At 42.8% G+C, this 27,628-nt stretch overlaps 1 protein-coding gene across 5 annotated transcripts in view; it reads left to right on the plus strand.

Annotated features, from left to right (window-relative positions):
* Positions 1-26,979, plus strand: part of OTOA (otoancorin) — a 52,717-nt gene extending 25,738 nt beyond the window's left edge. For all 5 annotated transcript variants that reach the window (XM_090023716.1, XM_090023719.1, XM_090023717.1 and 2 more), the window contains exons 20-30: positions 3,726-3,916; positions 5,552-5,645; positions 6,633-6,762; positions 10,258-10,445; positions 15,502-15,657; positions 17,962-18,104; positions 18,707-18,843; positions 21,115-21,212; positions 22,686-22,878; positions 25,000-25,092; positions 25,718-26,979. In XM_090023716.1, coding sequence (XP_089879842.1) covers positions 3,726-3,916; positions 5,552-5,645; positions 6,633-6,762; positions 10,258-10,445; positions 15,502-15,657; positions 17,962-18,104; positions 18,707-18,843; positions 21,115-21,212; positions 22,686-22,878; positions 25,000-25,070 — 1,401 coding nt within the window. In that variant the 3' untranslated portion in view covers positions 25,071-25,092; positions 25,718-26,979. The remainder of the gene's footprint in view (positions 1-3,725; positions 3,917-5,551; positions 5,646-6,632; positions 6,763-10,257; positions 10,446-15,501; positions 15,658-17,961; positions 18,105-18,706; positions 18,844-21,114; positions 21,213-22,685; positions 22,879-24,999; positions 25,093-25,717) is intronic.
* The last annotated feature ends 649 nt before the right edge of the window (positions 26,980-27,628 follow it).

The following is a 27,628-nucleotide window of genomic DNA, read 5'->3' on the forward strand; positions in this document are numbered from 1 at the left end:
TCACAACAGTATTCCAGAAAGCTAACAGGAGCTGTGCACCTGTCTGGAGGCCCAGGGAATATGGGGAGGTCAACAGACTACATGAAATCAGCCCCAACCAGGTGAGGGTCCTCTTAGAACAACTGGACTTTTTCAAGTGTGCTTGGCCAGACGACCTACATCCAAGAGTTGTAAAAGAACTGACTGAACTCATAGCAGGGCCTTTGGCAAAGATATTTGAAAAGTCATGGAACTCAGGAGTGATCCCAGACAACTGGAAGAGGGCCAACATTGCACCCAACTTTAAGAAAGGGAGGAGGGATGACCCTGCAGACTATAGACCAGTGAGTCTGACTTCAGTCTGAGGAAAAACTTTTGAGAGAATTATTAAGGAGGCCATCAGTCACGAACTTGTAACAGACAGGATGTTAAGAAACAGCCATCACAGCTTTGTGAAGGGTAGATCATGCTTAACAAACCTGGTGTCCTTTTACCACCAGGTAAGTAACCAGCTGGACAAGGAACATGAGGTAGACATCATCTGCTTTGATTTCAGAAAGGCTTTTGACTCCGTCTTCCATGAAATTATCTCAGTTAAACTGTACAGGCCTGGACCAATCTATGGTGAGATGGATGGATAGTTGGCTTAGAGGTCGGTCCCAGGGATGTCTCCAATGGTGTCCCACAGGGATTGGTGCTTGGACCCCTGCTTTTTAACATATTTATTAATGATTTGGATGAGGGGGTGGAATGCTTTGTGGTTAAGTTTGGCAATGACACGGAACTGTGGGGAAATGCAAGCACATGAGAGGATAGGGCAAGGATCCAGGACGACCTAGACAGACTGGTTCTATGGGTGAATCAGAATCAGATGAGGTTCAACAGGGACAAGTGCCAGGCCCTTCATCTGGGTAGAAAGAACCTTCGCCATAACTATAGGATAGGTGGTAGCCCGCTGCTGGCGCAACACCTGGAGGTGACAATCGATCAGAAAATGAGTAGGATGAAGCTGCCAGCAGGGCAAATGGAACTGTGGCAGGCATCAGCCGACATGTTGCTTAGTAAATCCAGAGAGGTGCTCCTCCCTCTCTATTCAGTGTTGGTGAGGCTGCAGCTGGAGTATTGTGCCCAGTTTTGGGCACCGCCCTTCAAGAAGGATGTGGATAAGCTCGAGAGGGTGCAGAGAAGGGCCACCCGGATGATCAGGGGCCTGGAGGATAGGTGAGGAGACTGAGAACTAGGCTTGTTCAGCCTGAGTAAGAAGAGACTGAGAGGGGACCTAATAGCCACCTACAAGTATGTCACGGGGGAGCACCAAGTTCTGGAGGAGCAACTCCTCAGGAAGGCACCCCTTGGAAGGACAAGGACCAATGGGCAGAAACTAATAGAGGGAAGCTTTAGGCTAGATATAAGGAAGAACTTCTTCTCCATAAGGGTAACTAGAACCTGGAGCACACTCCTGGCACAGGTGGTGCAGTCACCATCCCTGGAGGTGTTCAAGACAAGGCTGGATAAGCAAGCACCTCATTGAGCTAGTTTGAGCTCAGTAACCTCTTGCCTATGGCAGGGGGCTGGGTGTGGTGGTCTTCCACGTCCCTTCTGGTCCTATGATTCTGTGATCTATCAGGGTTTCTGTACACTGTTTATAACAGAGATTCAGTGCTTCCTTATCCCCTCACATTTGTTTCTCTACATCCCCCTGTTGTCTCTTTTCTTTTACTTGGAGTATAAGCTGTTTGGGGTAGGACCCATCTTTTTGTTGTGTTTGTGCAATTTCTAGGATATTGGCACCCTGATCAATGATGGGGCTTCTACATGTAACACCATTTACAAATATTAACAAGAATACTGTTTTGTCAGCCCCATGTGCAAGCCTAAGATATTTTAACATGGCTTATCAACAGCTGTTGCATCAGTGTATCTAAACAGGGACAGGGGAAGTTTTTTATTGGCTAGTTGGGGTCTTCCTGACTTACCTGAGTAAGGATCGTGGAATTGGGTCCACTGCCTTTTTAAAAAAACACTTGTAGGTAATAACATTTAAGAAATAAGCTAAATTCTTTGGTTGAAATTCCAGTGGCACCAAAATGTAGGGCTCCACTCTAAGCTCCAACACACAATACTGTAAAGTAGCCATGAAATTCTGGACCAGAAAAGCATAATCGGAGACTGAGGGGCTGTGTTCCTGAAGACAGTTAGTGTTAGGTAGACAGATTTAAATATATTTATATTTACATATCTCTTCAGCTCTGCTCCCACCAGATGTAAAAGTGTGTGCTGGTGCATACAAGTCACAGCACATTTTCTGGCTGAGCAGCCTGCCAGTTTTTTCAGGACAAAGGTTGGACAGCTGCAAAGGGCCAAACTTTTCTTCTGGTCATGCAGAGTTGTTTTTGGAATGGCTTACAGGGATTATTGCTTTGGCTGTTTTCTGAAGGAAAGCCATCTAGCTCGGCACACAACATCCCTTTGTTCTCATTTAAAGCACAATAAGCCTGTATTTGCCACTCATTCCCTTACAGTCCCCTTGTATGCATTGTAGCGCTGCATTACAAGGATATTGGTCTCTCATCTCCACTTCTTACATATGTTCTCTGTGTCCCCCATTAAGTTTTATTGGTTGCACTCTAAGCAGTAAACATTTCTTTAAAGCCTTATTCACTTCCTTCTGTGGCTCAAAGCACTCTCCTGAGAAGTCACTGCCACACACACACAGGCGGTGACCACAGCCCAGGCTTGACGTGTTTGTCTTGAAACTGTATCTTGTTCTCCCAGCCTTTGCTGATCCTGAGCAGCTGGCACAGGAAGCTCCACAGAGCAGGCAAGTGGAAGATATTTCCTCTCAGGCTGCAGAGTTGTTTTTTTGTTTGTCTGTTTGTTTGTTTTATGACAATTTTTCATGTTTTAAGTCAAATCAGCCAAATAAATTCCAAATCAGTGAGTCAGTCAAGAACCATAAGTGGCCCTACTACCGGCAAACATCATCCAGCCCCACCTGGGGCTTCAGATGTTTCCAAATCATTTGGCAGGGATCTACATGCAGGCCCAGAGTCTTAGGGTTTGGATGCCCCTGAGTTTTGCTTGCCCTCAGCCACATGGCTGCAGAAGCAAGCTAGGGAGGAGTCTCCCATTTCCATGAAGTGGGCATTAAGCTAAGATCTTCCCACTCAAGCAACAAATGGGAGGTTAACTATACATTACTTCCATGGGTACTACTCCATGCCAGAAAAGCGGTTATCGCCAGTGACTAGGAAAACTGCCGTAGTGGTCACTTTTACTGGTGCTGTTCTGTTTTTGCTGCTGTAAACCTTGAGACTGTAACGGTCCCTGCTGATGTTGAATCCCTGCTACCCAGGGGGAATTGATTGGTTGATCCATGTAGCTACAGATGCTCTTTCCTCTCATCCACTGCTACTGAGCACCACACAGCCCAGTGCACTGGGAAGCAGAAAAAGACTCTGCAGAGACCGCAGACCCTCCATTGGAACATCTGTTCAAGAAATCTATGCTCCATGATCTCAGGAGATAGTAGCTGCTCGTTTGCAAGTTGGGTGGATATGTAAAAGTGGGAAGGGTTTTGCTGTAGTAACAGCTGTACTTGTTGCTTTACCATTGAAAGTACAAATTTACATTTAAAGATGCAATAACCCCACCTTTAACTTTACCAAATTTCCATTGAAGTGTATAGTACTGATACTAGCTTTGCCAATGAGGCAAACACATTAGCATGGACCTCTTTGTTTCAGAATGGCTCCATTGATGATGAGTATGATGTTGATGTGCTTGGCAATCTCATCTGCCAGTTACCTCCAGCAGCTATCCGTGGTGGAATGTCCCTGCAGGCAATGGCAGTAGCCCTTCACCGGTTCAAATTCTGCCACCAGCTCAGCCATGAGCAGAAGACAGAAATCAAATCCAGACTTATTGAGCTGTATGGGTAAGATCTTGGATGTACAGTACTGCTTTGGTTGGGGTTAATCCATACAAATACTAACCATTTGCTTTGTCCAGACAGAACTGCAGTAAAAACGAATCAAATCAACCTCTGTAATTGTCTGAGCCTGTAAGGCCCACATTCATCTTGATGGCATTTTCTGTTTTCATGTAATGTAATGAGCCTAATTTATCACTGCCCATGCTCTCAATAGAGTTAAACATCCTGACACCCTGACTGACAGCTCTGGGAGAAAGAAAAGAACTATTAGTGGCAGAGATTGAAGGGCACACAGATCTCCTGGCATGAGAAGCTGGGGCATTTTCAGTGAGTCCCTAAAACAGAGGCAGGGAAGGGTAACATACAGGGAGCTTGTGGAGGTTGTGGGGAGCCCCTGGCGTATGCAATCCACTTACCTAGAGAAACAATTAAACATACAACCCTCTGGGTTTAATTCACAACTGTCGGGATAAAAGCCCTATCGGAGCCTTACTCACGTATCGCTTATACAAAGAAAATGATCCCAGCTCCCCAGATTAGAAGAATGCACAATTTCCCTCTCTTTTGTTCCTTTTGGGAAACTCTTAAATTTGAGATACTCAGTACAGAACTGCTACCCCCTACTCATCCTAAAATAAGCTGTGGTACACGCACTCTCTCCACAGCCAGTCACTAAACGCTGCCCATCGTTTGTTGCTCTCTTTGAATCGCCTCCAAATTGTCAGCATTTATCTGGTAACCAAGTGCTCAGAACTGAATACATTAAAGAAAGGGTTAAAAATCAACTTTCTCTTCACACCAAGAAGTTGGATAACAGCAGCTCTACTGAAAACTGTGTTTTAGCTTTTAAACTGTATTTTTTTCCTATCTGCTCACTTGACACAGCTTAACACAGATAAAAGCTAAGATATTGCATCCTGTGGAGCTAAGTTGTGCTGCATTTAGTAACATGTTCATCTACCTCAGACATCGTGATAATAGGGAAAATCCTGGAAATCCAATAGGACTTTGCTGCTGTGATCATGCAGAAGCCTGCATGGAGCTTCATGGAAGGGGAGAAGAATTGATTATACTCCAAGATGTACCAGTCTCCCCAGGTGGGCTGGTAACTAAGCAACAGGCCAGCCGTTGGGGAACATGAATATGTGACTGGTTAAACTAGGCCTTTGACCTTTATCCTGCAAATATTTAAGCATGAGAGCAAAGTTACAAGTATCTACAAGATTAGGCTTTGGATATAGCATTTTACAGCGGGGATGGAATCTATTTTTGTTGAAGTTCCTAACTGATTGTAATAATTGTCCCTTTCATGGAAAAGACGAGAGAAATTTAAAATGGGGCAATCTTGTTATTCTGTAGATATGATGGCAATGAGCTGTTATAGGTGCTGAAATAGAGGGATGCACTAAGAGGGTATTTGAAAGCTCTCTCTGGCTTTACAGGTGGACCATAAATAAGGGAGTTGAAGAAAAATATGACCTGACGTTAACAAATCTAAAATAGTAGTTTAGCACAGAGACCTTGATCTTTCTGAGAGGATAGGGTATAAAAATGTGGCATTTCAACACTAGCATAAGGCAGCTGTGATGTTGCAGAAATTATTTATTTTTAATATAGTTTTCCTAAACATTTTCTTAGCTCCCCAAGGAACTGGACAGCCGAAACAACACTGGATATTGGACCATTCATAGCTGTTTTGAGAAAAGATGAATTAAGTGTCCTTGCTGAAAAGGTATCCTTTCATTTACATTTTTTTAGAATGTAGAAGATAATATTAAAACTTTGCAATGGCAAATGTTATCGTTCAATTTAAAATGGATCATCTTAGTATGGATACTGTGTATTGAATTCCCCTTGAAAGGAACCTTGTATATATTTTTGTCCAGTCCTTTATCCCTTGTCAATCAAAACTTGCGTGGTTTAATCTGGGAACTCATGGTAATGTAATCAGTTATTTATGTAACTGCTTTCGTTAGTTGTATGTTGTTGCATAGGATAATATAGTTGATGGGCCTACACATTTTTTAAGCTTTACATGCAGCAGTGTTCCCTGCTTTCTCAATCCTGTCAACCCAACGTGTAGACTTACCTTGGTTGAATTAAAACTGTGTCTTTTGTCATTATTAACTATGGGAACACACGATGAGAGAGAGAGGGTCAGATGATCACTTGTACATTTACTGTTTTGCTTAAGAGCTAGTTTGGTATGAACATCCTCAGTCATCTAATATCCTCAGTCATAAGACTATATCTTGCCCTCCCAGAGAGTTGGGCTGTGTTTTCTTTTTCCTATCATTCTTTATAATCTTGTGATCTTTGTGTATCAATGTAAACTTGTGAATCCACACTACAGCAATAAAGCATTGTTCCCGTCAGCAAGGTGTTTTCCTCAAGAGATCATGTTTATAACTGGAAATCAAACTGAGTTACAGATCAGCAAAAAAAAAAGTGGTGGCGGGCCTCATTCCAGCCTTCTGACCCTGGGGTTAGGGCTTCACCTCCCCATAATCTTTCTTCCCTTCCTCTTGTCATCCAAACAGCCATTTTACAGTCCTCCCCCCCCAAAAACATCTAGAGAGGACTGGAGAACTGAGCTGCAACTAACCCCTTGGTTACAGAGACTCATGTCATTGTCCTGCCCTTTGTCACATCCTAATCACTTCTTTGTTTCAAAAAGGAGGGAATTCTGAAAATGTCTCTTTCATCTCTCATCTTGCAGTTTCCAGATACCGTTCTGCAAATAGCAAAGATGGCTGGGGCAGCTCCTCTACCTGAAGAGTTCCTATCTACTGTATTTGAAACTGTTCACAACTCTACCGTCCTCACTGCAGCATCTAACCATGGGACTGGTGAGTATTTTTGTTGTGTCAGAAGGACAAGTTGATAATGTTGATATTTTTGGTTGTGCTTCTGCAGTCTGAATGGTCTTTTGGGTTTACTTTGTCATGAAATCCACCTTGAGAAATGGCAACTGAAAGCACAACCTCAAGCATTTGAGAGGTTCAGTCTTTCAGAACAGTCAGTTGGTTTGTATTATTGCCCAGCTAATGAAACACTTTGTTCCATTAAAAATATGCAGCTAAATATCTACTGAAAGGTGTGGGGGGTGCTTGGAGGAAAAAGATGAATGATTTTTTGTTAATTTTAGTTTTGTTTGGTTTGCTGGTAGAAATGAAACTTCCATGAATAGACAGATACCGGAGATGGGCAAGATATTGAGCCAAAAGATTGCACCCATTTAATCTTTTGTCAGATGTCAGAATATGTTGACTCAGCTATTCTGAATGTGACAGGTGGTGCTATATTCTAGCTGTCTACATGGAGTAAATGTAATCCAAAATGTATGTTAATCTGTAGTGACTACATTCAAGTGTTCATTGCACAGGAGATCTTGTGCCAAATGGAGTCTATCTTCTGTATGTCTTATGTACTTCAATTTTACATTAGTGTTTCTGTAACTATAATTTCTATAGGCTTCAGATGCCATAGCAGTCTTCTTGCCCCAGTATCTCATCCATGTATGTGCAAGGATGAGTTTGTATAGAGCCCCACTTAAACCCAGAGGAGAAATGCCAGATTTGCTATGGTAGTTGGAGAATGAATTTAGCCCTAATCATGAGGCATTCATGTACAAAAGGATGCAATGTGGCTGTATAATTAAACTGCTATGTTTTTGCCTCTGTTCAACAAAATAATGAGCCGTGGTATTATTCCAGATATATGCTGATGTAGAAAAGCAGAATCTAACCCAAAGAGGATAATTGTGCCTTTAGGTGATTTCAGCGTTTCTGTGGAGGATGGATGAAATCCACCCCTTCTTGCACCGGGAAACTATAAATTCAGGAATCATAAATCAAGCTTAATTCCACTCTGGAGTGTGCCAAAAGTCTGAGGACCTCAACCCACCTATTTCAGCTTGCCTTCTGCATCCTTTAGGATGTGTTTTAGGATGTAATCACAATATCATAGATCAGTGATTCTCAACCTTTTTAGACTTGAGGCACGTCTAAAAAAAACTTGAGGCACCCCTCAGAAAATGTTTAACTACAGAAGAATAATAGAGGATTTTTTCTGTTCCAGATAACTCAGAAAGATCGCAATACTATAGATTCCTATTTGAAAACTCTGGGTTTATCTTGCAAACTGTGTTTATACACCTAACAATGCTAAAACTTGTTTGGCACCCTGCAGCACCTTTGAAACGATCTCAAGATACCCCAGGGTGCCACAGCATGTTTGCTGAGACTTACTGGTATAGATCCAGAAGCCTTCCCTTATTTTGCTTCACCCAGGGCCCCTCTGCATTCAGGGCTGGTGTAAGGAGCCCCTGTCTGCAGTAGATAACCAATACTGACCCCCTCATGCAGTTCCTCTCCTCACCAAGGGCTGTGGAGTGGTATGGAGCACATAACTGTTTTCCCCAGTATGGATTAGTTTGACCAGTGAGGAAGCTGAGAGTGGAAAAATCTGGGACTTTTTTTTATTTCTAAAACCTCCCCAAAACAGGAAATGCTTTTAGGATCACAGCTGATCTAATAATAATCTTCATAATTTGGCAGCAACAGTATCATATAGCACTAAGAGCTGAGTTTACATCTCTATTTCCAGATGATTAAAAAATAAAAACCCTGAAAGTGTGTGTTGTTTTAAGCCCATTTTTTTATAGATGGGAAATCTAAGGCACACGTAGTAAGTGATTTACCCAAGGCCAACAGCAAAGCAGCAGCAGTGCTAGAAATAGAAAGCAGTCCTGAGATGCTATTATATATGTTAAAACGGAAACACTTAAACTAATCTTTCCCATTCACACTAGGTTAAAGTAGATTTGATTACATCAACAATAAGTATGAAACAGCATCAGATACAGGACACACAATCAGAGTTGTAGTGAGCATTTCTTGCCAGCAGATCTGGTGTGTTCCAAGTAATGAAATCAAAGGTTTTTCCAAGGATAAAAAATACTAGGTTTTGTGTCTTGGACATGGAAGTCTATTGTGTCTGCATTGGCAGCATTTACATAAAAAAAAAAGTTGACCTTTTGCCGGGGAGGAAAGTGAAACAGTCCTGCTTTATATGAGACCTGTCTAAAAAGCAAGTAGAGAAGTCAGCTGGTACAGTAGAAGCTAAACAGTTTTTTCATTTGCTCAACAGATTTGGTCTTTTGAATGTTTTACTGACTGCTCCAGCTTTCTTTGATTTCCTTCCCCTGCTTCCTTTCAAAAAATAAATCTATTTTATATATCCTTGCTTTAGTCTGCTTAGGTAGGGAAACTCAGCTCAGAGGAGCATCTATGGAGTTTTGTTTTTCCCTGGTGATGGCCAAATCTGAAAACATTCAGATATTGTTTGTTTTTGATAATTGCTGAACAAGTTTCCTAAACTAGAAACAGGAGAGGGGCTAGGAAGAGATCATGTTAGGATGCTAGGCTCTCCTATACATAAGAGACAGAAAAAGCCTAAAAAGAAGCAGATTTGTCAAAACACACAGTGACAACAGTGTTCTTGGAGACCCAGAATCTGTCCTTGCATCAGATTTTTGATCATATAGTTTAGCTGCTTGGTAGTTGTGCTGTAAATAAGCATCTCTCTCAGGTTTTCTAATTCCTGGCATTTTGTGCTTGACAAAAAATAAGCCAGGGGAATTTTCTGGCATGCTTAATTATCTAGGCCAGTGCCTTGTTTAAATACCCGACATCTTTCCAGACATGCATAATGTTTCAAAGAGGAAAGATCAGTCATACCTGCTGTTAGGCTAGCTGGTGAGTTGGATTTAATAAGTCTTGTTTGAACAAGAATAAGCAGGTTCAGTTTATTCAGCTGCAGTATTTTCATGTAAATAAATTATACAATACAGGTACATGGAAACTTCCGTGGTCAGATTCAAGAGCTTAATTTGACTTTTTATTCCACTGAAGTCAGCAGAAGGTTTCACCTCCAAATCTGGCCCTGAGGAATTTAGAATGACACATCTGAAAACTCTTAAGCTGATATTCTAGATGTTGCAAGCAAGTTTTGTTTTAGTAAGATGTTTTATATAGTCACTGGTTAATCTGCTCCTCCTTTCCTTTGTCTTCAAGGAACAAAGCACATACTAATTAGGTAAATGCTAGTTTTAGACAAAGAATATCAATTGCATATGAGTCTTTAAAATATATTTTTTTTATTTCATTGTGAGAATATTGGATGCTTAACTTATCAAAATAGTCCTGGCCAGAGTTATATCATGATATTTTACCATCATAACAAGACAGCATAAGGCTTCATTGCTTTGATTTTTGCATCAGAATTCTTAAATCAGTTCCCTTGAAGAAAGCTCTTCAACCTGTGTTTTGTTTTCTTTCCAGGTTGCATAGGAATCAGAGCTCCCTCTTCAGATGAGATTATTAAGTTAGGAGAAGCAAATGCCTTTTGGTCAGTTCAAGAACTGCAGTGCATGGGCACAGACACTTTTATCAAAAATGTGGAACTCCTTGGGACTGTGACAGGTTTCAACAAATCCCAGCTTATTGCTTTGAAGGAGAAAGCTAAGCAGGTAACTATTACATCTCCACAGAAAAATACATCCATATTTTATTGCTGAAGTGTACATTTCTAAAGTAACTGTTGCTTCAGCATTATTGTTGCTTCAGTAATACCTACAGTTTTTTGGAGAAATAATCTCAAATGATATCAGATATCTTAAAGGAAAATTTGTATTAGTTTAGAGTCAACAGGCTAAATTGGACTGAGCTGCTGGTCGCTGAATGAGTTAAATGCTTTGCTTTTGAATCCCTTTTTTAGCTACCTTATTCCTGTTCTTTCAAAACTGAAAAATCATAAGCCAACATCAAAGGCTATTACTCAGCCTGCTGAGAAGCAAGTTCAGAGTGTTGGTATATCTTGGTGTTTTCAACAACATGTTAAACTAACCCGATTGAAAAGTCTTTTTCTATTCAGGACAAGGCTAGTATTCTCACCATCACTATCTCTTTTGGAACTGCAATGACAACAGCAAGTGAGGGAAATTTTAGGTGGAAAAAAGCCCAAACACTTAGAGTGTGTATACACGTGCTCTGGGAGTGGTGGGGGATGCTTTAATTAGAGCGGCTCTGAGCGCTGCTCTAATTAAAATGTCTGGAGCATCTTGTGTATTGGCGTCCCCGCACTTAAAAATGTCACTGGGGCACTTTAACTAAAGCTCATCAAACACGCTTTAGATAAAGCACCCCCACTGCCCTTTTTAAATGCAGGTTCACTGATGCACAAGACACTGGAAGCTTCTGGAGTGCAGTAATTACCACTCTCCAGCAGACAGTGCATCAGAGCAGCCTCACTGCTTGTGTATAGGCACCCGTAGGCTGAATCTTCACTGGCAGTTTTTTTTACCCTGGGATAACTTATGTGTATTAGTTACCTAACTGTAAAAGCAGAGAAGTGATGAAGCAGCTTAATTTTTCTACCACATCAGTTATGGACGGATTAGAAGTATGGCATGTATCTATCTCCCTCATGGTGGATACTAAAAGTGCTTTGTTTCCACTTAGTATTGCACAGCAGGAGAACTGCTGCTGGTTGGTATCTCACTATAAAAGACCTAACTTCACATCAGTCAAGACAAAGATAAGGCCAAAAAGTGCAAGTTCAAGCATCATCAGTCAAGCCTAACTTTTCAAACTGATGATGCGTTAGGGGGTGGGAAATGGTTCAACTTAGATTTCCAAATTTTATGGTGCCTCCTAGAATGGAAAATTCCATGTCTGCTAATTTGGCAGAATGGGTCAACATGTTGTATAATAAAAATACCTTCTGGAGATACTGCCTCTTCCAAAATGAAGATACATGACCAGGAAGAAGAATGAACATATCTCAGGAAAAAAAGAGCATTATTTATCTGAGTAGCTTGGAAATTTACAAAGATGTTACCACAGTGCAGTTGAATGGCTTCCTTGCAGAGTGGTAGAGAAATTGCCAATGAAATTAATATTCCTATTCCCTAGCTGTATTCAGTTAAAAGTACGTAGGCCTGTAATGCACCGAATAAAAATCTTTCAGTCAGCACAGGCATTTGTAAGAAAGACTGCAGTTTGGCAGGAAGCAATGAACTTTCTGTATACTAATTTGTCAGAAATACTACAGGGTTGTACTGAATACAAAATATGAGGAATGAACAAGTATAAGCCAGGCTGCTAGAGTTGATTGAAATCATATGCATGAGATGCTGTACAGTATATTGTTAATCACAGGGCACCTTTGATGAAAGGCTTGAAGAAACTGGCTTTATTTCCCCTAAATGAATTCTCAGAAAGAGTCTGTAATTCTGTGTTTCCAAAATAATGCAAGGAATTCACAGTTAACTGATTGTGGGCTAATGAAAATAAGCTTAACCCACTTGTAATTGGGAAATCTCCAAATCTCTGTGCTTTGATATATGTATAGATGAGTTTTTTGTCTCTTGTTGAATGGGGTAAGATCCATTTCAGTTTTCATTCTACCTTATGTTCAGATCTGCATGGGTAATGTTTCATGTATCCTCTCCTGCACTGTTGAATCCATACTGCCTGAGAACATTAATTATAAACCAGTTCAGAATTCTCTTTATTTCACAACTGCATCAGATACAAACAGTTTTAAACAAATGCAAAAAAAATATCTAATTATGTGTGGTTCATGTACTTCTTTATCTAGCAAATCAAGATCTTTAATACTGGGGTTTATACATATTACCATGTTTAATCATCTTTGCAGAAGATTAAAAGGTCTTGGGTTCTATACTCTGTACATTATAGTTGCTTTATGCAGGCATAACTGGTCAGATAGATGCTCTCAGGCTAAGGAAGATCAGTGTTTAATGTAGAGCAGGGCTAGCCAACCTGTGCCACAGATGCCACAAGTGGTACAGAAAGCCTCTGTATGTGGCACACAAAAGATCAAGAAGGAAAAAGGAAGCAGAAAACAGCAAATTGGGCAGGGAGCATAGGGAAGGAAGTGAAAAGCAGAGCAGCAGATCAGGCAGAGAGCAGAGGGTTGGGAGGAGAAAGTAGAGCAGCAGATCAGGTAGGGGGCACAGGACAGGGAGCAGAAAGCAGAGCAGCAGATTAGGCTGCTCCAAAGGGGATCCAAAGGGGATCAGAGTTGCACTTTGGGAGAGTGTACAGCTAATTTTGTGGTATACCTGCCAAAGAGATTGCCCACCACTGATGCAGAGCAAGCAAAACTGCCTCCCCAGACCCTTTTATAGGGGACATATTTGAAGAAAAGGGTTACACCTGGCTTACCTCTGCTCCACAAATACTTGACTGTAATAATGTCTCCATGAAGCCACTATCGTCCAATGCAATTTAGAAAAGCTCTGAGACTGCCCCAAGTTTCATTTGAATATTAGAAAAACTTTCCAAGGATGTAATAAAACAACTATTTTTGTGCATGGTCCCAAGCTGTCCTGGGTGTCAGAAATCCTGTTCCCAGTGATTTGGTCCTTTTTCAGTTTATTTCTCTTTAGTTTGTGTAGTGTCATCTTCAGGGGATCTGAAATTGGAACTGGAGTTCATCTTCAGTATGTACCTCTTTTTCACTTTTTCAACCAAAGGTGAACTTCAAGAAAAATAACTCCCCTGTGTCAGAATGGTATGAGGTGTTTGTTCAGACCATGGCTGGGCTTCTAGATCTATTTCTCTACACAGCATTAGCACCAGGCTCATTTTTGAACATCACATTATGGAGGAACTGACATGAGAGGTTGCTGCTATTCCAGAGGCCGTGGTGGAGAACATAGGCTTGTCTGATTTTTTTTCTTTTTTTTTCTTTTGAGATGAGTGTATTTATTGTTTGGGTGGACACAATTGCTGATTATTCAAACAAACAGTCAAAAGATGTCTACTCTGAAGTAGCGGCAGCTTGGGTAGATCCATCCCAAGCTAGCTTTAACCTTACTAGCTTGGAAACTGGTAGCATTGTACCATAGTGGCATGGTATATAGCCTAGGTGCCAAGTATTAACCCACTCTCTAGGGTAGATTTTGAAGCCTAAACCAAAATCTTCGTTACTGCCCTGCAAGTAGTACATGAACTACTTTGTTTGAAGGAAGCATGTGTCAGCTGACTGCACTGTAGACAGAATTCATCAGTAAGATGAGCACAGAAACCATCATGTGTTACAAGGTAAGTTGCAAGTAGAGGTGCCTATCGAATCAGCACTGATAAAAGGGAAATGACATTATCAGCTATCTGCTTTTTTTTTTTTTTTTTGGCCATTGTAGCTGATAATACTTTCTGATAATTATGCCTTCTGGCTGGGGTCCCTACATGGCTGAGTTCCCTCCCATGAGCTGGGGTGACCCCGGATATACCCCCATCCTCTCACTGTCGGGTCAGGCTGGGCTGGACTGGAACACAGCAGCTACTGCAGTGTCCCATACAGTGGTGTGGCACAGACTGGGCTGGGGCCAGGGCTGGGGCAGGGGCAGGGGCAGGTGCTGTAAAAGGCGCTGGATGCTGCAAAGACATGACTGGGCCAGGTGGAGCTGCCTGCCCTGGCCCGACATGACTCTGTCCACAGTGCCCAGGGCTGCACACCCCAGGGGCCAGGGGCTGAGCCTGGCAGGGGCTGAAGCAGCCACTCCCCTCTGCAGTGTGCAGCAGAGTCCTTCCCACAGCCCCTCAGTGCAGGCAGGTCCTTCCCTTTCTAGGGCTGGGTCCATTTAGTCTCCCCCACAGGGTATGGGGGCTTGCCCTGCCCTGGCAGTGGGAGCACCAGGAGAAGAAGAAGCCCTTCCCCAGCTGAAGTCCAGCTCCCAGGACCTGGGGCCTAGTTGTGGGGAAGGAGTGGCCCAGTTTCTTCAGGCCTAAAATGGTCTCATGGCCCTGCCCTGGGCAGAGTGAGGAGAGTGGGGAGCCTGGCCCAGAGACCAGCCAATCCTGGGCAGCCAGGAAGGCTCACATCTTCCCCCTCAGCCTTACTGTCCCTGGCCTGGGGTTCAAAGGCATCATGCAGAAGAGCAGGGGCTGAAGGGCTCCACGCAGCCAGTCGCAGGAACTGCTAGGCTTAGCCCCTCCTGCTGCAACTGGCTTGGGAACTTTTACATGTGCTCCGGGAATTGGGGGGCAGCAGTTTAATTAGAGCAGCTCTGAGAGCCACTCTAATTAAAGTGCCACTGCATCTCCTGTATAAATGTCCCCACGCTTAGAAATAGCAGTGCTCCTTCATATGCATGTGTGTGTGTTATAAATGTAAAACAAGCAAAAAAGGTTTGTTTATGTCAGTAATTTAGAATACCTTGCATTATTACTAAACATTGGTTATTGGATCAGCATTGGCCAATATGGTTGGTTAATAATTAGCCAAAATTATCTTTATCAGGGCACCCCTAGTTACAAGGTAAGGTAACAAAATACAGTATAGTAACCAGCTTCCTCTAGAACTGGAAGTGCTCGATTTTTTTGGTAACATCCAAGCTCTGCTTGTGCCAGACAGAGCAGCATAAGCAGACCAGAGAGTCTGACCCATAACGTTTCTCTTTGGTCATTATTTTTTTCAGATCAGAGAATGGAGCATGTCTGTGAGTCTTCATCATAAACTAATAGATATTGTGTGTTGATGATTTTATTTTAAAGGTTTGGGGCATGTTGTCAGATTGGAAGAATTATCATATTATTTCCCTTGGGTGCATTGCTCTCGCTCTCAACGAGAGTGAGATACGAGAGTTGGATTTGAACTCTATTGATACTGTTGCTGCACTTAGTCAGCAAACAGAATGGACTCCTGACCAGGTAAGTGTTGTAGTGAATTTATTGCTGGTAAAAGGCACTAAATGAATGTCCCTCCAGACTGAAGTTGTAGGATTTCCTACAAAACAGGTACAACACACCACACCCTTCCAGTTTTCCAGTTCCTCCCCTGCAGCCTCCCTGAAATGGCAGATTAGTGTTTTCCTTGGCCTCCTTAGCAAGGTGGCCAAGAAGGATGGCAGTAAGTATAACCTGAGGTAGAATTCACTGTGTTTGAACATTTGTTCACTTAGAATTTGTATGAGGCTGCCGACTCCTCTTACACTAGCTTCTAAGCACGTAGCAGTTCATACAAACTACTAGTCCATTCTGACTGAGGCTCAAGTCAGAAGTACCAGTAGCCAGCCTTTAACACCCTCCCACCTCTCCCCCCCACCCCCCCCAAACAAAAAAATTCTAGTACCTATGTAGGTAAATTATTACTGCTTATTCCATTCAGATACTTATTCACTACCCCTTTTCAATACTCTGTTTACCTGAATGGCCCCCATTAATGTCAGTGGGATTTACATGGCATATGGAGGGAAGATTAAAAGGCTTTTTGTATATGCAATGAGCAGCACATTTCTGCCTGTGTGATCTTGCCATCACATCTCTTCAGTGTATGACATTAGGATGACAGTATCTAGTAGGGCTGTGTGAGGCTTCGGACCATGCTTTGGATCTGGAGAAGCTTCGGACACTTTGACGTCTGAAGTAGCATGTCTGGATTGAAGCACTGGCTTCATTAGGCTTTCCGAAGTGTTTCGGAAAAGCTTTGGAGCCCCGTCAGAGATCCGGCCATAGAGTATAATGGGGAATCAATGAAATATCTATAACTTTGTTGTTTTTTGTCTGATTTAGATTAAACTTGTAGGGATGGTAGCCTCTGCTGAGACAATGAAGCATGCCAAGTTTTGAGAAGATTGGTGCAGGGGTTCAGGAGTAACTGCACCCCAAATTCTTGAAAGAAAATTTGTGTCACACCTATGTGTTACAATGCAGGGCGGTGAAAACTGCAGGGGTGGTAGCCCCTGGTGAGGCCACAGAACCCCCCTCCACTGACCTCCTCAATAGCTGGCAGGTTTTGTGGCCTCAGCAGGGGCTACCATCCTTGCAGCTTTCACCCTGCTGCAGCTTAACACACACAGTGTCACCCATGTCATGAGTTTTGCCTGTCCTCAGCTTGAGGTGCAGTTCCTCCCAAACCCCTGCACCAATCTTCTTGAAACACGGCAGGCTTCACGGCCTCACCAGGGGCTACCAACCCTGCAGTTTTCACCCCCCCTGTGGTGTAATACGTACACGTCACATGAGTTTTGCTTTCAAGAATTTGGGGTACAGTTCCCCCCAAACCCCTGCACCAATCTTCTTGAAACTTGGCAGACTTCATGCTCGCAACAGAGGCCACCATCCCTACAAGTTTCATCTACATCAGACACAAAACAATGAAGTTATAGATATTTCATTGATTTCCCATTATACCCTATGGCCGGATCTCTGAGGTGTCTCCGAAGCTTCAGAGCCACTTCGGCCGGATAAAGCAGTAACCCGGTCTGGAGCTCCGGATCGGATCACTGCCATCCGAAGCAACCAGATCTGAAGCCGGATCAAATAGCTGCCTACTCGCACAGGCTGAGTATCTAGTACTGGCAGAATATCACAAACCTCTTTATAGATGCTTTGGCTGAAGAGCCAATAAAAGAAGGAAACAGAAGGCACTGGAGTGTTTTTATATACAGTGCTACTTCACTTTTGAGATTTCCTGTTGTATTTTAAGAAATGCAGTCATTTACTGACTTGAGCATAGGTTAACAGCTTCATAAGAGACTTAAACAGGATAAGTTAGCGTTTAGGATCCTTAATAACTTAATATTGATTGCTTAGCAGATTTCAGATTTTTCTCCAGGGGTGGGGGGGTTAGCTCTACTTAACATTAACCATTCTTCTTGGCTGAATTGAATAGGGGCTGTACTGACTACTTCAGTAGTATCCACTCTGTGGAAGAATTTGTTTATAACCCAAAGATGGAAAGGTCTGAGTGCTCTCAGGTTGTGCTGTATGCTTGACTCACTCCTGGGAGGCAATACTCAACATTGCTCAGAAGGCACTAAGCATGTAATCTCCACTGACATTGCTCCTACTGAAGGCAATGGTATAACTCCCACTGACGTCAAGGGATGCAGGCTCAGGCCCAGTTTAATAACATCCAGGCCAATTTGTAATAGCTGGTATAGATAACGTTTTCCTCTAGCAGAATCTTATGCCTTCACGCTGTCCTTGCATGATGTCTCATTGCTTTTGCAGGCTACATCTATTTTACAAGGGTTTCTGGAAGACTCCAGTCAGACAGTCTATGAGTTGAAAAGCTTTCATTTAGCAGGATTAGGAGCTAATCTTTGTGCCCTGAATACTACAGACATCAAGTCCATCAGGATTACAGAATTCAGGTAGAAACATTTTACTGATACTGGGAGTGTGGAGTTTGTATTCCCTAAAGGATTTCCAGAGCACCACATCTAGGGACATTTTTCTGACACTTTAAACATTTGTCAGCAGGTCATAATCTTTGGTATGGTGTCTACCTGTGCCCTTCTGAGCATCAGCAAACCTCTGGGTGTAGTGAAACCTGTACAAAGCTCCCCCTGGGATATACAACATCCCATCCCATCTCTTCAATCACTTCAAAAATATCACCAGATTTTTATATACATCATTACTCAGCCTTCATGTTAGAAACCCCTGGATCAGGCAGCTGATTTAAGTGGTGCCTGGACTGATGGTTTAAAATAGGTCCCAACGTAGTATTTAAATCCTCTACCCCATTTAAATCCAAACATGAGTATTGCATTGAAAAATTTGAGCTTGTTGTTCAAGAATACTCATTTTTAAAAGGCTGACAAAGCTTTAACTATTACTTGCAATATATGCACCCCGATTTTTGCCTAAAGCTAGGATAAACTTGGCTAGTGTAAATAGTGTGTTGCACACCTTTTAAATGCTGGTTGTGATGATTACTGTATGTGGTGCTAAGCCCATTGTCCTTTTGCAGTGCTGTTGTTTCCAGAGTTGGTATGTTGACATGCAGTACTCCCCTTCTGCAAGAGTTTAAGAAGATGGCAGAATCTGTGTTTGGAATTGCCACAGGATGGAACAGCTCTGTGATGCATGAAATTGGGACCATAGCAGGTAACAAGACCCAGACTCCTAACAGTGATATTTCTAAAATACCATCTGTATGTTTAAAAAAAAAAATTGTCCATGTTCATTCCATACTTGGCACCTCTGTATTAGCAAGAGATGCTATAACCAGGAGTCACCTTCAGGCATGCTCGAGCAGTTTTTTTTAATTGAGGTCTTCGACAGAGGAAACCATGTGCTCAAACTCGGAATCCAGAGTTTGGCCCTATATGTTTATAGGGGTTGACTATAGGCAAATCAGGGCCCATGCAAAACAATAGCCAAATTTCAAGTGCACCCCCCTCAATGGGTTGCTCTTCTTCCTCCTGGCTCCTGGGTCTTACTTCTAAGCGAGATGGTCTACTAGCTTTGCAGCAGATGGGTATCCAGCTGAGTACTGCGCTGCCCCCAGCTGCTCTTTCTGCCAAAACTGGTTCTCTCTATTAGTAGGGTCCACGAAACCTAAATGAAGTTGCTCATATGTAGGCATTTCCACTGATGTAACCAGGAATTGAGTGCAGAACTTTGGATGCTCTTTACTTACTCAGGGCACGTGAGCAGGCAAACTTGCCAAGTTGTGCTGAAGTTCTAGCTTCTGCCCAATTCAGGTATGTGCTCAGTCCAACAATGACATTTTTTGTACAGCATTAAACAGTGTATGCAAAGTGCAAGGATAGCTGCCTGCAACAGCATTCTCATTAAAAAAGTAGGGGACTGTAGTGTCAACACCTACACAGTCAAATGGGTCGCCAACTGGCTGGAGGGGTGCACCCAGAGAGCGGTGGTGGATGGGTCATTTTCGACCTGGAGGGATGTGGGCAGTGGGGTCCCCCAGGGCTCAGTCCTCGGGCCCACACTGTTCAACATCTTCATCAGCGACTTGGACGAGGGAGTAAAAAGCACCCTGTTCAAATTTCCAAAGGACAGTAAGATGTGGGGAGAAGTGAGCACGCTAGAAGGGAGGAATAGGCTGCAGTCAGACCTAGACAGGTTACAGAGGTGGGCAGATGAGAACAGGATGGGATTCAACACTGACAAGTGCAAGGTGCTGCACCTGGGGAGGAAGAACCAGCAGCATACCTACAGGCTAGGGAACTCCCTTCTCGTCAGTGCAGAGGCAGAAAAGGATCTTGGAGTCGTCATCGATGCCAAAATGAACATGGGCCGGCAGTGTGGGGATGGAGTCAGGAAGGCCAACCACACCTGTCATGCATCCACAGATGCATCTTGAGCTGGTCCAAGGGAGTGATCCTCCCCCTCTATGCGGCACTGGTCAGGCCGCAGCTGGAGTACTGTGTCCAGTTTTGGGTACTGCACTTCAGGAGGGATGTGGATGACATGGAGAGGGTCCAGAGGAGGCCACTCGCATGATCAGTGGGCAGCAGGGCAGGCCCTACAAGGAGAGGTTAAGGGACCTGAACCTGAACAGCTAGTGGCCGTTTACAAAGTAGTCGGGGGGACCAGCAGGCATTGGGGGAGTCCCTCTTCCCCTGAGCACGCCAGGGGTGACAAGAAATAACGGTCACAAGCTGACAGAGGGTAGATTCAGACTAGACATCAGGAGGTGCCACTTCACTGTCAGGGTGGCTAGGAGCTGGAACCAACTTCCAAGAGAAGTGGTGCTGGCTCCTACCCTGGGGGTCTTTAAGAGGAGGCTAGATGAACATCTACTACTCTTTCCTGCCATGGCAGGGGGTCAGACTTGATGATCTCCTCAGGTCCCTTCCGACCCTACAAACTATGAAACTATGAAGCTTCCTTTGCCAGTGGGCATTGTCTGCATCATAGAGTTTCTTATTTAGAGCTTTTGGGGGTGGTATCCTGTAATTCTGTATTGCAGAGAACAGCACCACAAACTTCAGTTATTGTATCACTGCTGCACGAATGATGTTTGCTTGTAAAGTAATGGTATAATTCTTTATTTGTGTCTTGTGTGCTCCAGATGAGCCTTCTTGTCAGTTGGTTTGTGGTGTTGGAATACAATGAAAGAAAGGAAGGGGCAGGAAGGAAATAACATATTTGCCTTTAAATTATAACTTGCTAATTTAAGTTACAATACACCTCTTAAGGTTAGGATCCTCAACCTTGAGCATTTATATCAGGGCAATGGGGCTCCTTTTTTCTATTTTATATAGGAATTATGATTTCCCTTTGTCTTAATGGCAGCTATTTTAAGAACAAATACTGTCTAAGATGTATTAGTATTTGAAACACATTTGCATAAAACTCCCCCAGTTAAAAGAGTATCAACTAAGTTCTATTCCTGTTGCATTTCTGTAGGTGGCTTGCATGAAGAGGAATTAAAAGCTCTTGATAAAGACCTTATGCCATACTTCCAGCCAGCAGCAATAAGACATATACCTGCTGAAATTTTCAAAGTAAGTGCCCGGTTACTGAAGAAGTGAAATTTTCCATCATTTTTATTCTATTATAAATAAACTGCAACACTAATTTATGCTTTATTTGGGGGTTTCAGCACAGAGGTTTCTGTCTTGTTTATTAAGTGAGAGGCAGTCAAATGTATGAAAATTTAACTTTCAACTATATCATTTGTTTGTGATGCCCATAACATGTGTCAAACTGGTTGTATTTATATTTAGTATGAAATGTATTCCAAGGAAAAAGCATTAACAAACGGTGTAAAAATCCAGCTTGAGGACAGGGAGGTCAGATGGCTTATAGCAAGGTCTGTCTCTGTGAATTTTAGGTTCTGGTCTTCTTCTCCTTTATTTATTAAAAGGAATTAACTTTTTTACCAATATAGTCACAGCTGCAAACTGCCCTGCTGGTTACACTCAGGGTTTTTTGTTAACCCTGAAATTTGATGCAGCTTTCCGGAGCAGCATTTCTCCCCCTGAAATCAGTGCAACTGAGTTTGGAATTGGTACATCTGACTTCATTGAAATTGTACCTGTTTGCATAAGTACCAAATGTGACCCAGACTCTAGAATGTGAATGCTGAGGTCACTGACCTAGGCCCTGTGTATTTGACTTGGAGAGAAAATTGAAACTGTCCAAACCCCTCCACTTCAACAGTTCTGTAAAGAAGAACACATGCACCAAGCATATAATTTAACTGTATAAGCATCCATAAAAAAAGACACAGTCCTTGAACACTAGCCATTCTATACAGCATCTTTGACAGCTCAGATGAAGTCAGCAGCTTTCTCCTATACTATTACTCTTATTTCTGGACTGGTGAAAATCTGCAGCAGAGTTTGAAGGTTTTCTACAGACTCTAGAGGACTTTTCCCAACTTCTAGTAATGTGCTAGATTTCTGACAAGGAGGATATTCCTGAAGGGACACACCACTGCACAGAACAGGCAGTGGATTTTTTTCCCATATCGGCTTCAGGAATTTAGAGGGGCATTTGTCTTTGACCAGGTTTTGTGTAGCTTCAGCTTATGTTGTCTTAGGGTCCTCTATATTTAACAAGACAGATGGGTTATGGATTCAAGCCAATATAAGCAGAAAGAAACAAAAATGCATTAGGATGCACTAGAGCATCAGTCTTTGAGCAAATCCCGAAATAAGTGGTTTGAAAATGAGACTCCAGAACAATACTGGATTGTTAGATACTTTCAGTGTATTGCAAGAATTATCCATATTATGTCCACCACAGAAGCAGGGAGAAAGGTGAAGGATACATGACTGGTCTTTGAAGCAAACAAATGGAATTAAAAAAAGAAAAGGAAGAAAAGCAGCAGTATTGAGGACTTATATAGCAATGTAGTGTATTTGGCCTATTTGGCTTTTTCTCCCTTTCTAGCTATAAGACAGTGTGGATCTCCAATTCCAGGTAATGTAACAGATCTCCTAAAGCAATTTTTCTGATTCTTATTCCTCAAGGCACTCTCCCCAGAACAAATAGCAAACCTTGGCCCTGAGAATGCAGCCATGGTTACCAAATTGCAGAGCCAGTATCTCAATGCATTGCAGCTTCAGAGTCTTCACCTGGCACTAGATGGCGCCAGGACCAGCATCCAAGATGCACAAGATGGTGCCGGCACCACTCAGTCAACGCGTGCCCCAGCCTCAAGCTGTGAGTAGTTACTCCTCTGTCCTGAGAGGCATGAGCATCCGCATTCTGTAGGGATATCAGGACAAGTCAGGCCCTTATTTTGGACTCGTATCTTATTAAAAAGTCTGGTTGGCATATTTTAACATGGGGGTGTAAATCAACAATCTAATAGCGGTCCTATTTTTCTAGAGTGGCCATGTAGTACAAACAACTCTTGTCAGCTTCAGTGGAAACTTTGGGCAGTCAGCTGTCTGGAGGAGGGAGGCAGTTATTTCTTTAGTTGCATAAGTACAAATGTAGATGTCTAACTTCAGGCACTAACATCAGAAAATGTTGGCCTCTACTTTTTCAAGACGCAGTTAGGAGAAACTGAGCCATGACCGTCACCTTAGGCAGGTAGTTTTTTCAGCTGACCACTTTCAGTAGCAGAGAAAGTGTTACCTGCATATTGCCGCACATACAGTATTATTTCCTACCAGGAAAATCAGACATCATTTCACAAAAAAAACAGGTCTGGGAAGCAGCTTTCCCATCTGAAAACTGCACATTCTTAAAACCCCCTCTGCCTGTCTTACACATGAGATATGAGGCATGTCTGCTTCAGCTGTCACTAGCCTCATTGCAAGCTTCCTCCTGCATCTCACATGCGCAGGCAGCATTAATCCTGTCAAATCTCACTCTCATATTGAAGAGAGTAAATCCTACCATTTCTTCATCATTTAAAAAGCAGTAGTGAGAGCTGGGCTTCCATATGGATGGTTGGGGGATGATACGAGATGAATATACCAGCCACAAGAGATATAGGTAGTCCCAGGTAATGTTTACAGTGGAACTTTGCAGGTAGTATCATGCCATGCTAATAAGTGGCTCAGTGATTCTCAAACAGGGTGCCATGGCATCCTGGAGTGTTAAAAGATCCTTTTAAGTGTGCCACACAATATTAGCACTCTAGGTGTGCAGAAAATTCATAAGAGAATGATTCACAAGAAAAGCCCAGCAATTTAAAATGCATAGTGTCAAACCATTCTGACCTGATATGGTCTTTCTGAGTTCTTTGCAAAAGAAGAATTGCTCTGTTATTTTTCTGTGGTCAAAAAATCAATGGAAATGAAGAACCGGCATTTTCCAAAGTATGTCTTGAATTTAAAATGGTTGAAAACCACTGAAATACCTGGTGTAAAGTACAGTCTAAAAAACCCATTTTCCGCTACTTCCTTCCCATATTCCTGAAAGATTTATAGCCAAATCATGCTCGACCTCATTTTGGTCTCCCCTGAAAAGACAGGGATCCTGAAGAGAAGCTCATCTCACAGAGGTGGCAATGGGAGGGAGTAATGCAGGGGGTAACACTCTATCAGATAGCGTTTAGACCATTCCAGTAATTTTCCTGCCATTTCCACCCTGTTTGGGGCAAGGCCACACAGGATATGGGCTGCAGTGACTGGATTATTAATCCTCAGGACCAGGTGCAAAATTCATAATTCAGAGCACAGCTCTTTCAGTTGGTTACATGCACCCACCTGGTGTCAAGGAGCATAAGTTACCTCTCTAGCCTGGCTCTCAGTCTGTTGCCAAAGAGGGTCAATGTTGCTGGTCCTGCTGACACTCTTCTTTCTAGGTTCCTCCTGAGACATGGACAGGAGGAGGGTGGAGCTCTGTGGGAGCACTTCCAGGGAAGATGCTAAGTTGCCACTGAGAGCTGCTGAGTTGCTTTTGCTGTCACTAGAACTGACCTTCCTAGAACTAAGGAAAGGGTGTTTTCAGTACAATCCCTGTATTTGTGCAACCTGTTCCTGCTGTGTTACCAACCAAAGCAGTAGTTTCCAAATCTTCCCAGCATAGTGGAGAACTCAGCTGCTAAATCAGACTTTTCATTCCTTTCATGACAGAATTATGGGGACTGCCACTCTGGAGTGAGGAAGACTCTGCTACATTGGACTTGTGGGTGTTAAAGTGACATTGTGCCACAATAAGGAATCTCTTTGAACAACTGGATCTAACAGAGTGATTGAGATTCTTAAAACTGACTCCTCTACTTGGGGGTGGGTTTGGATTCTTTACTGGGAGAATCTGATAAAGCCCAACAGTGCTAGACATAGGCCACACGAAGATCCTAAGCTAAAAAACTTTTCCGTTTTTCAGGTGCTGATGGCTTCTCTGCTGGCTGCAGTATTTGGTTGTGTGCTTTGTTCATCCTTCATCTCACTTTCTGAATCAGCGGCTGTCAAGTTTGCTGTAAGCATAACACTTTGTGTTAAGCCATCTTGGATACCACATTTGTAACTGAGTAACATGGGAAAATGAGAATAACTTGTGTAGGAGGTTGAAATTAGCACTAGGTAAAAGTTCTTGGAAGACATTGCACAGCCGGCTTGTGCATTCAGTAGCTGGATCTTGCAAGCAGAGGCAGAAATCTCCCTGTGAGCAGTAGTTTGGTAGTAGCCAAAACTGTATCCCAGAGCGGTCCCCTCTTTGCTTGAGAAGACAGCTGTTCTTGAATAACTGCTCCTAATTACAGTGTTGATTTGTATGTCTATACTGGAGATTGATTAGATTCTGTGCTGATTTAAGGAAAAACAGTTTATGTAATCATTGCTATAGGACTGACCTCTACCGAGATGTGCATCTAAGATTCACTGGTTTTAATTTGATATAATATATTGATTAGATTCAACAGTCATTGCCGTTTTGATGTCCTGCCACACAAGCTCCTATTTCAGATGTAACTATTAATATTCACTGGATTTTTTCCACATTAGTAGATCTAACTTAACTGGAGCACTGATAAACTAAGTTCTAATTTGCTGCCCTGTTGTATATTTCAAAATGTTAATACTTTGTTTGTTTGTTTGTTTTCTAGTGGTGTCTGGATTTCCTGTGAGTTGATAGAACAACTTGTTTAGAAACTCAATCAAACTACCCAAATCCAGCAGAGAGAGCTCCAGCTCAACAAAAATTATGGTGCTGAAAGTCTCTGTGATGTTTCAGTGCAAGAGTGGTTAGCTCCTTAAAAGCAGCTAGTTATTCTGGCAACATGATATGAAGGACAGAATCATAGAGAGGTAGGGCTGGAAGGGACCTCTAGAGGTCATCTAGTCCAACCCCCTGCCCAAGGCAGGATCCTCCCCATCCAAACCATCCAATACAAACCATAATCTAAACTCTACAGAAGCTTACCATCAATCTTGACACAACACAGACCTAGCACCTGAACCAGCCACAGGTAAAGCAGGGGAACCACAGCAGCCAACTTCTTGCTTCTATGAAATGTTGTCAATATACGTTCAGTAGATCCTGGGTAGAAGGCTAAGCCCCTTGCAAAAACTCCCACAGTCCATACCAATCTGACTATGGGGTAATATTCGTTCCTGACCCCAAATGTGACCAGTCTGACCCTGAGCAGGGTTTAGTCCCGCAAGAGCATTTGTGTACCCCAAGGCCCCAGCCTTGGCTGTAGCCAGCACCCAATGCCTCTAGAAAGGCTTAAAAACACCCTGACACATGTAACTGAAAAGGGGGGGGAGGGGCAGGGGCAACCAGAAAAGCCCAAAAGCACAGGAAATATCCATAGTAGAACATAAGCATAGCTATACCTAGATCATCCCTGATCAGTGGCTGTGTCCAACCTCCTTTTGAACACCTCCAGTGATGAAGAGTCCACAGCTTCCCCAGGCAGTCTCTTCCACTGCCTCACTATTCTAACAGTGAAGAAGGTTTTCTGGATATCCGTTCTAAACTTGTTTTTCTGCAAATTTATGCCATTGGTCCACATCCTTTTCTTCTATTGATTTAGGATACCTCCAAGCCTTTATCATTTACAGATTTGGTGGTATCTGATGAGAAGACCAATGCAGGTTTCAGATGTATTCATATATTAAAGAGGAATATGAATGGTACTGGAGACTGGGTACAGGATATTAGGCAGCTGGTATGATATGGCCACTGTTTTTGTATACTATAGTTGCTTTGTTGTATCCATCTATTGTCTCTTCTGTTATACTTGAACTGTAATTCCTCTGGGTATAGTCTGTCTTTTTATTGTGTCTGATTAGTGTCTAACAGTAGGGGTGCCACTGGGGTCCCTAGGTGTTATTATACTACAAATAAATAGAATCTCTCATCTCCAGGTTGCTGGCTGAAATCCTGTCCAGTAGTAATTAAAAGTTGGTACCAGGGCCGAATTATAACATGTATGTCAAGCTTAAGAGGCCCCATAGCATTATCAAAAAAAAAAAGTATTATTTTAACAGAAAGGACAAATAAAATAGAAATATTAAAGATTTATATTTGCATCTATATATAGGCAAAGGTGCAACAAAAAACTAATAATCTAACTAAAACATATATCTTGCAATAACCGTGTTTGTATTATCAGTGACAACACATAGGGGGTGCACGGGGGTTCAGGGGAAAAGTGCCAGTGCACCCCTTGTCAGGCTGCACTCCATGTTTAGCCCGTGAGCAGAGGGGCAGGTAAGAGAACCAGTGTCCCGCCCTGCAAGTTGTGGCTGGGGAGTGGGGCTGCCAGCAAAAAAGCCCACCAGCCGCGGGACTTCTGGAAGCGGCACAGCCATTTTTTGGTCAGTGAAATCGGCCGTGGTACACCCCCCCCCCCCCAAGTGGTGGGATCAGGCCCCCTACCCCGGTCAGTGGGATCAGCTGCTGGTCACTGACTCGTGTCGGGGGGGCATGTGCCCACCTGACTCGAGGCACCAATCACCCATGTGCATTATGAAGTATTTTCAAGTTAAAGTACTTTATGATTTCTTAA

Source organism: Crocodylus siamensis, chromosome 12, assembly GCF_052110815.1.
Source record: "Crocodylus siamensis isolate JL-2025a chromosome 12, ASM5211081v1, whole genome shotgun sequence".
NCBI lineage: Eukaryota > Metazoa > Chordata > Crocodylia > Crocodylidae > Crocodylus > Crocodylus siamensis.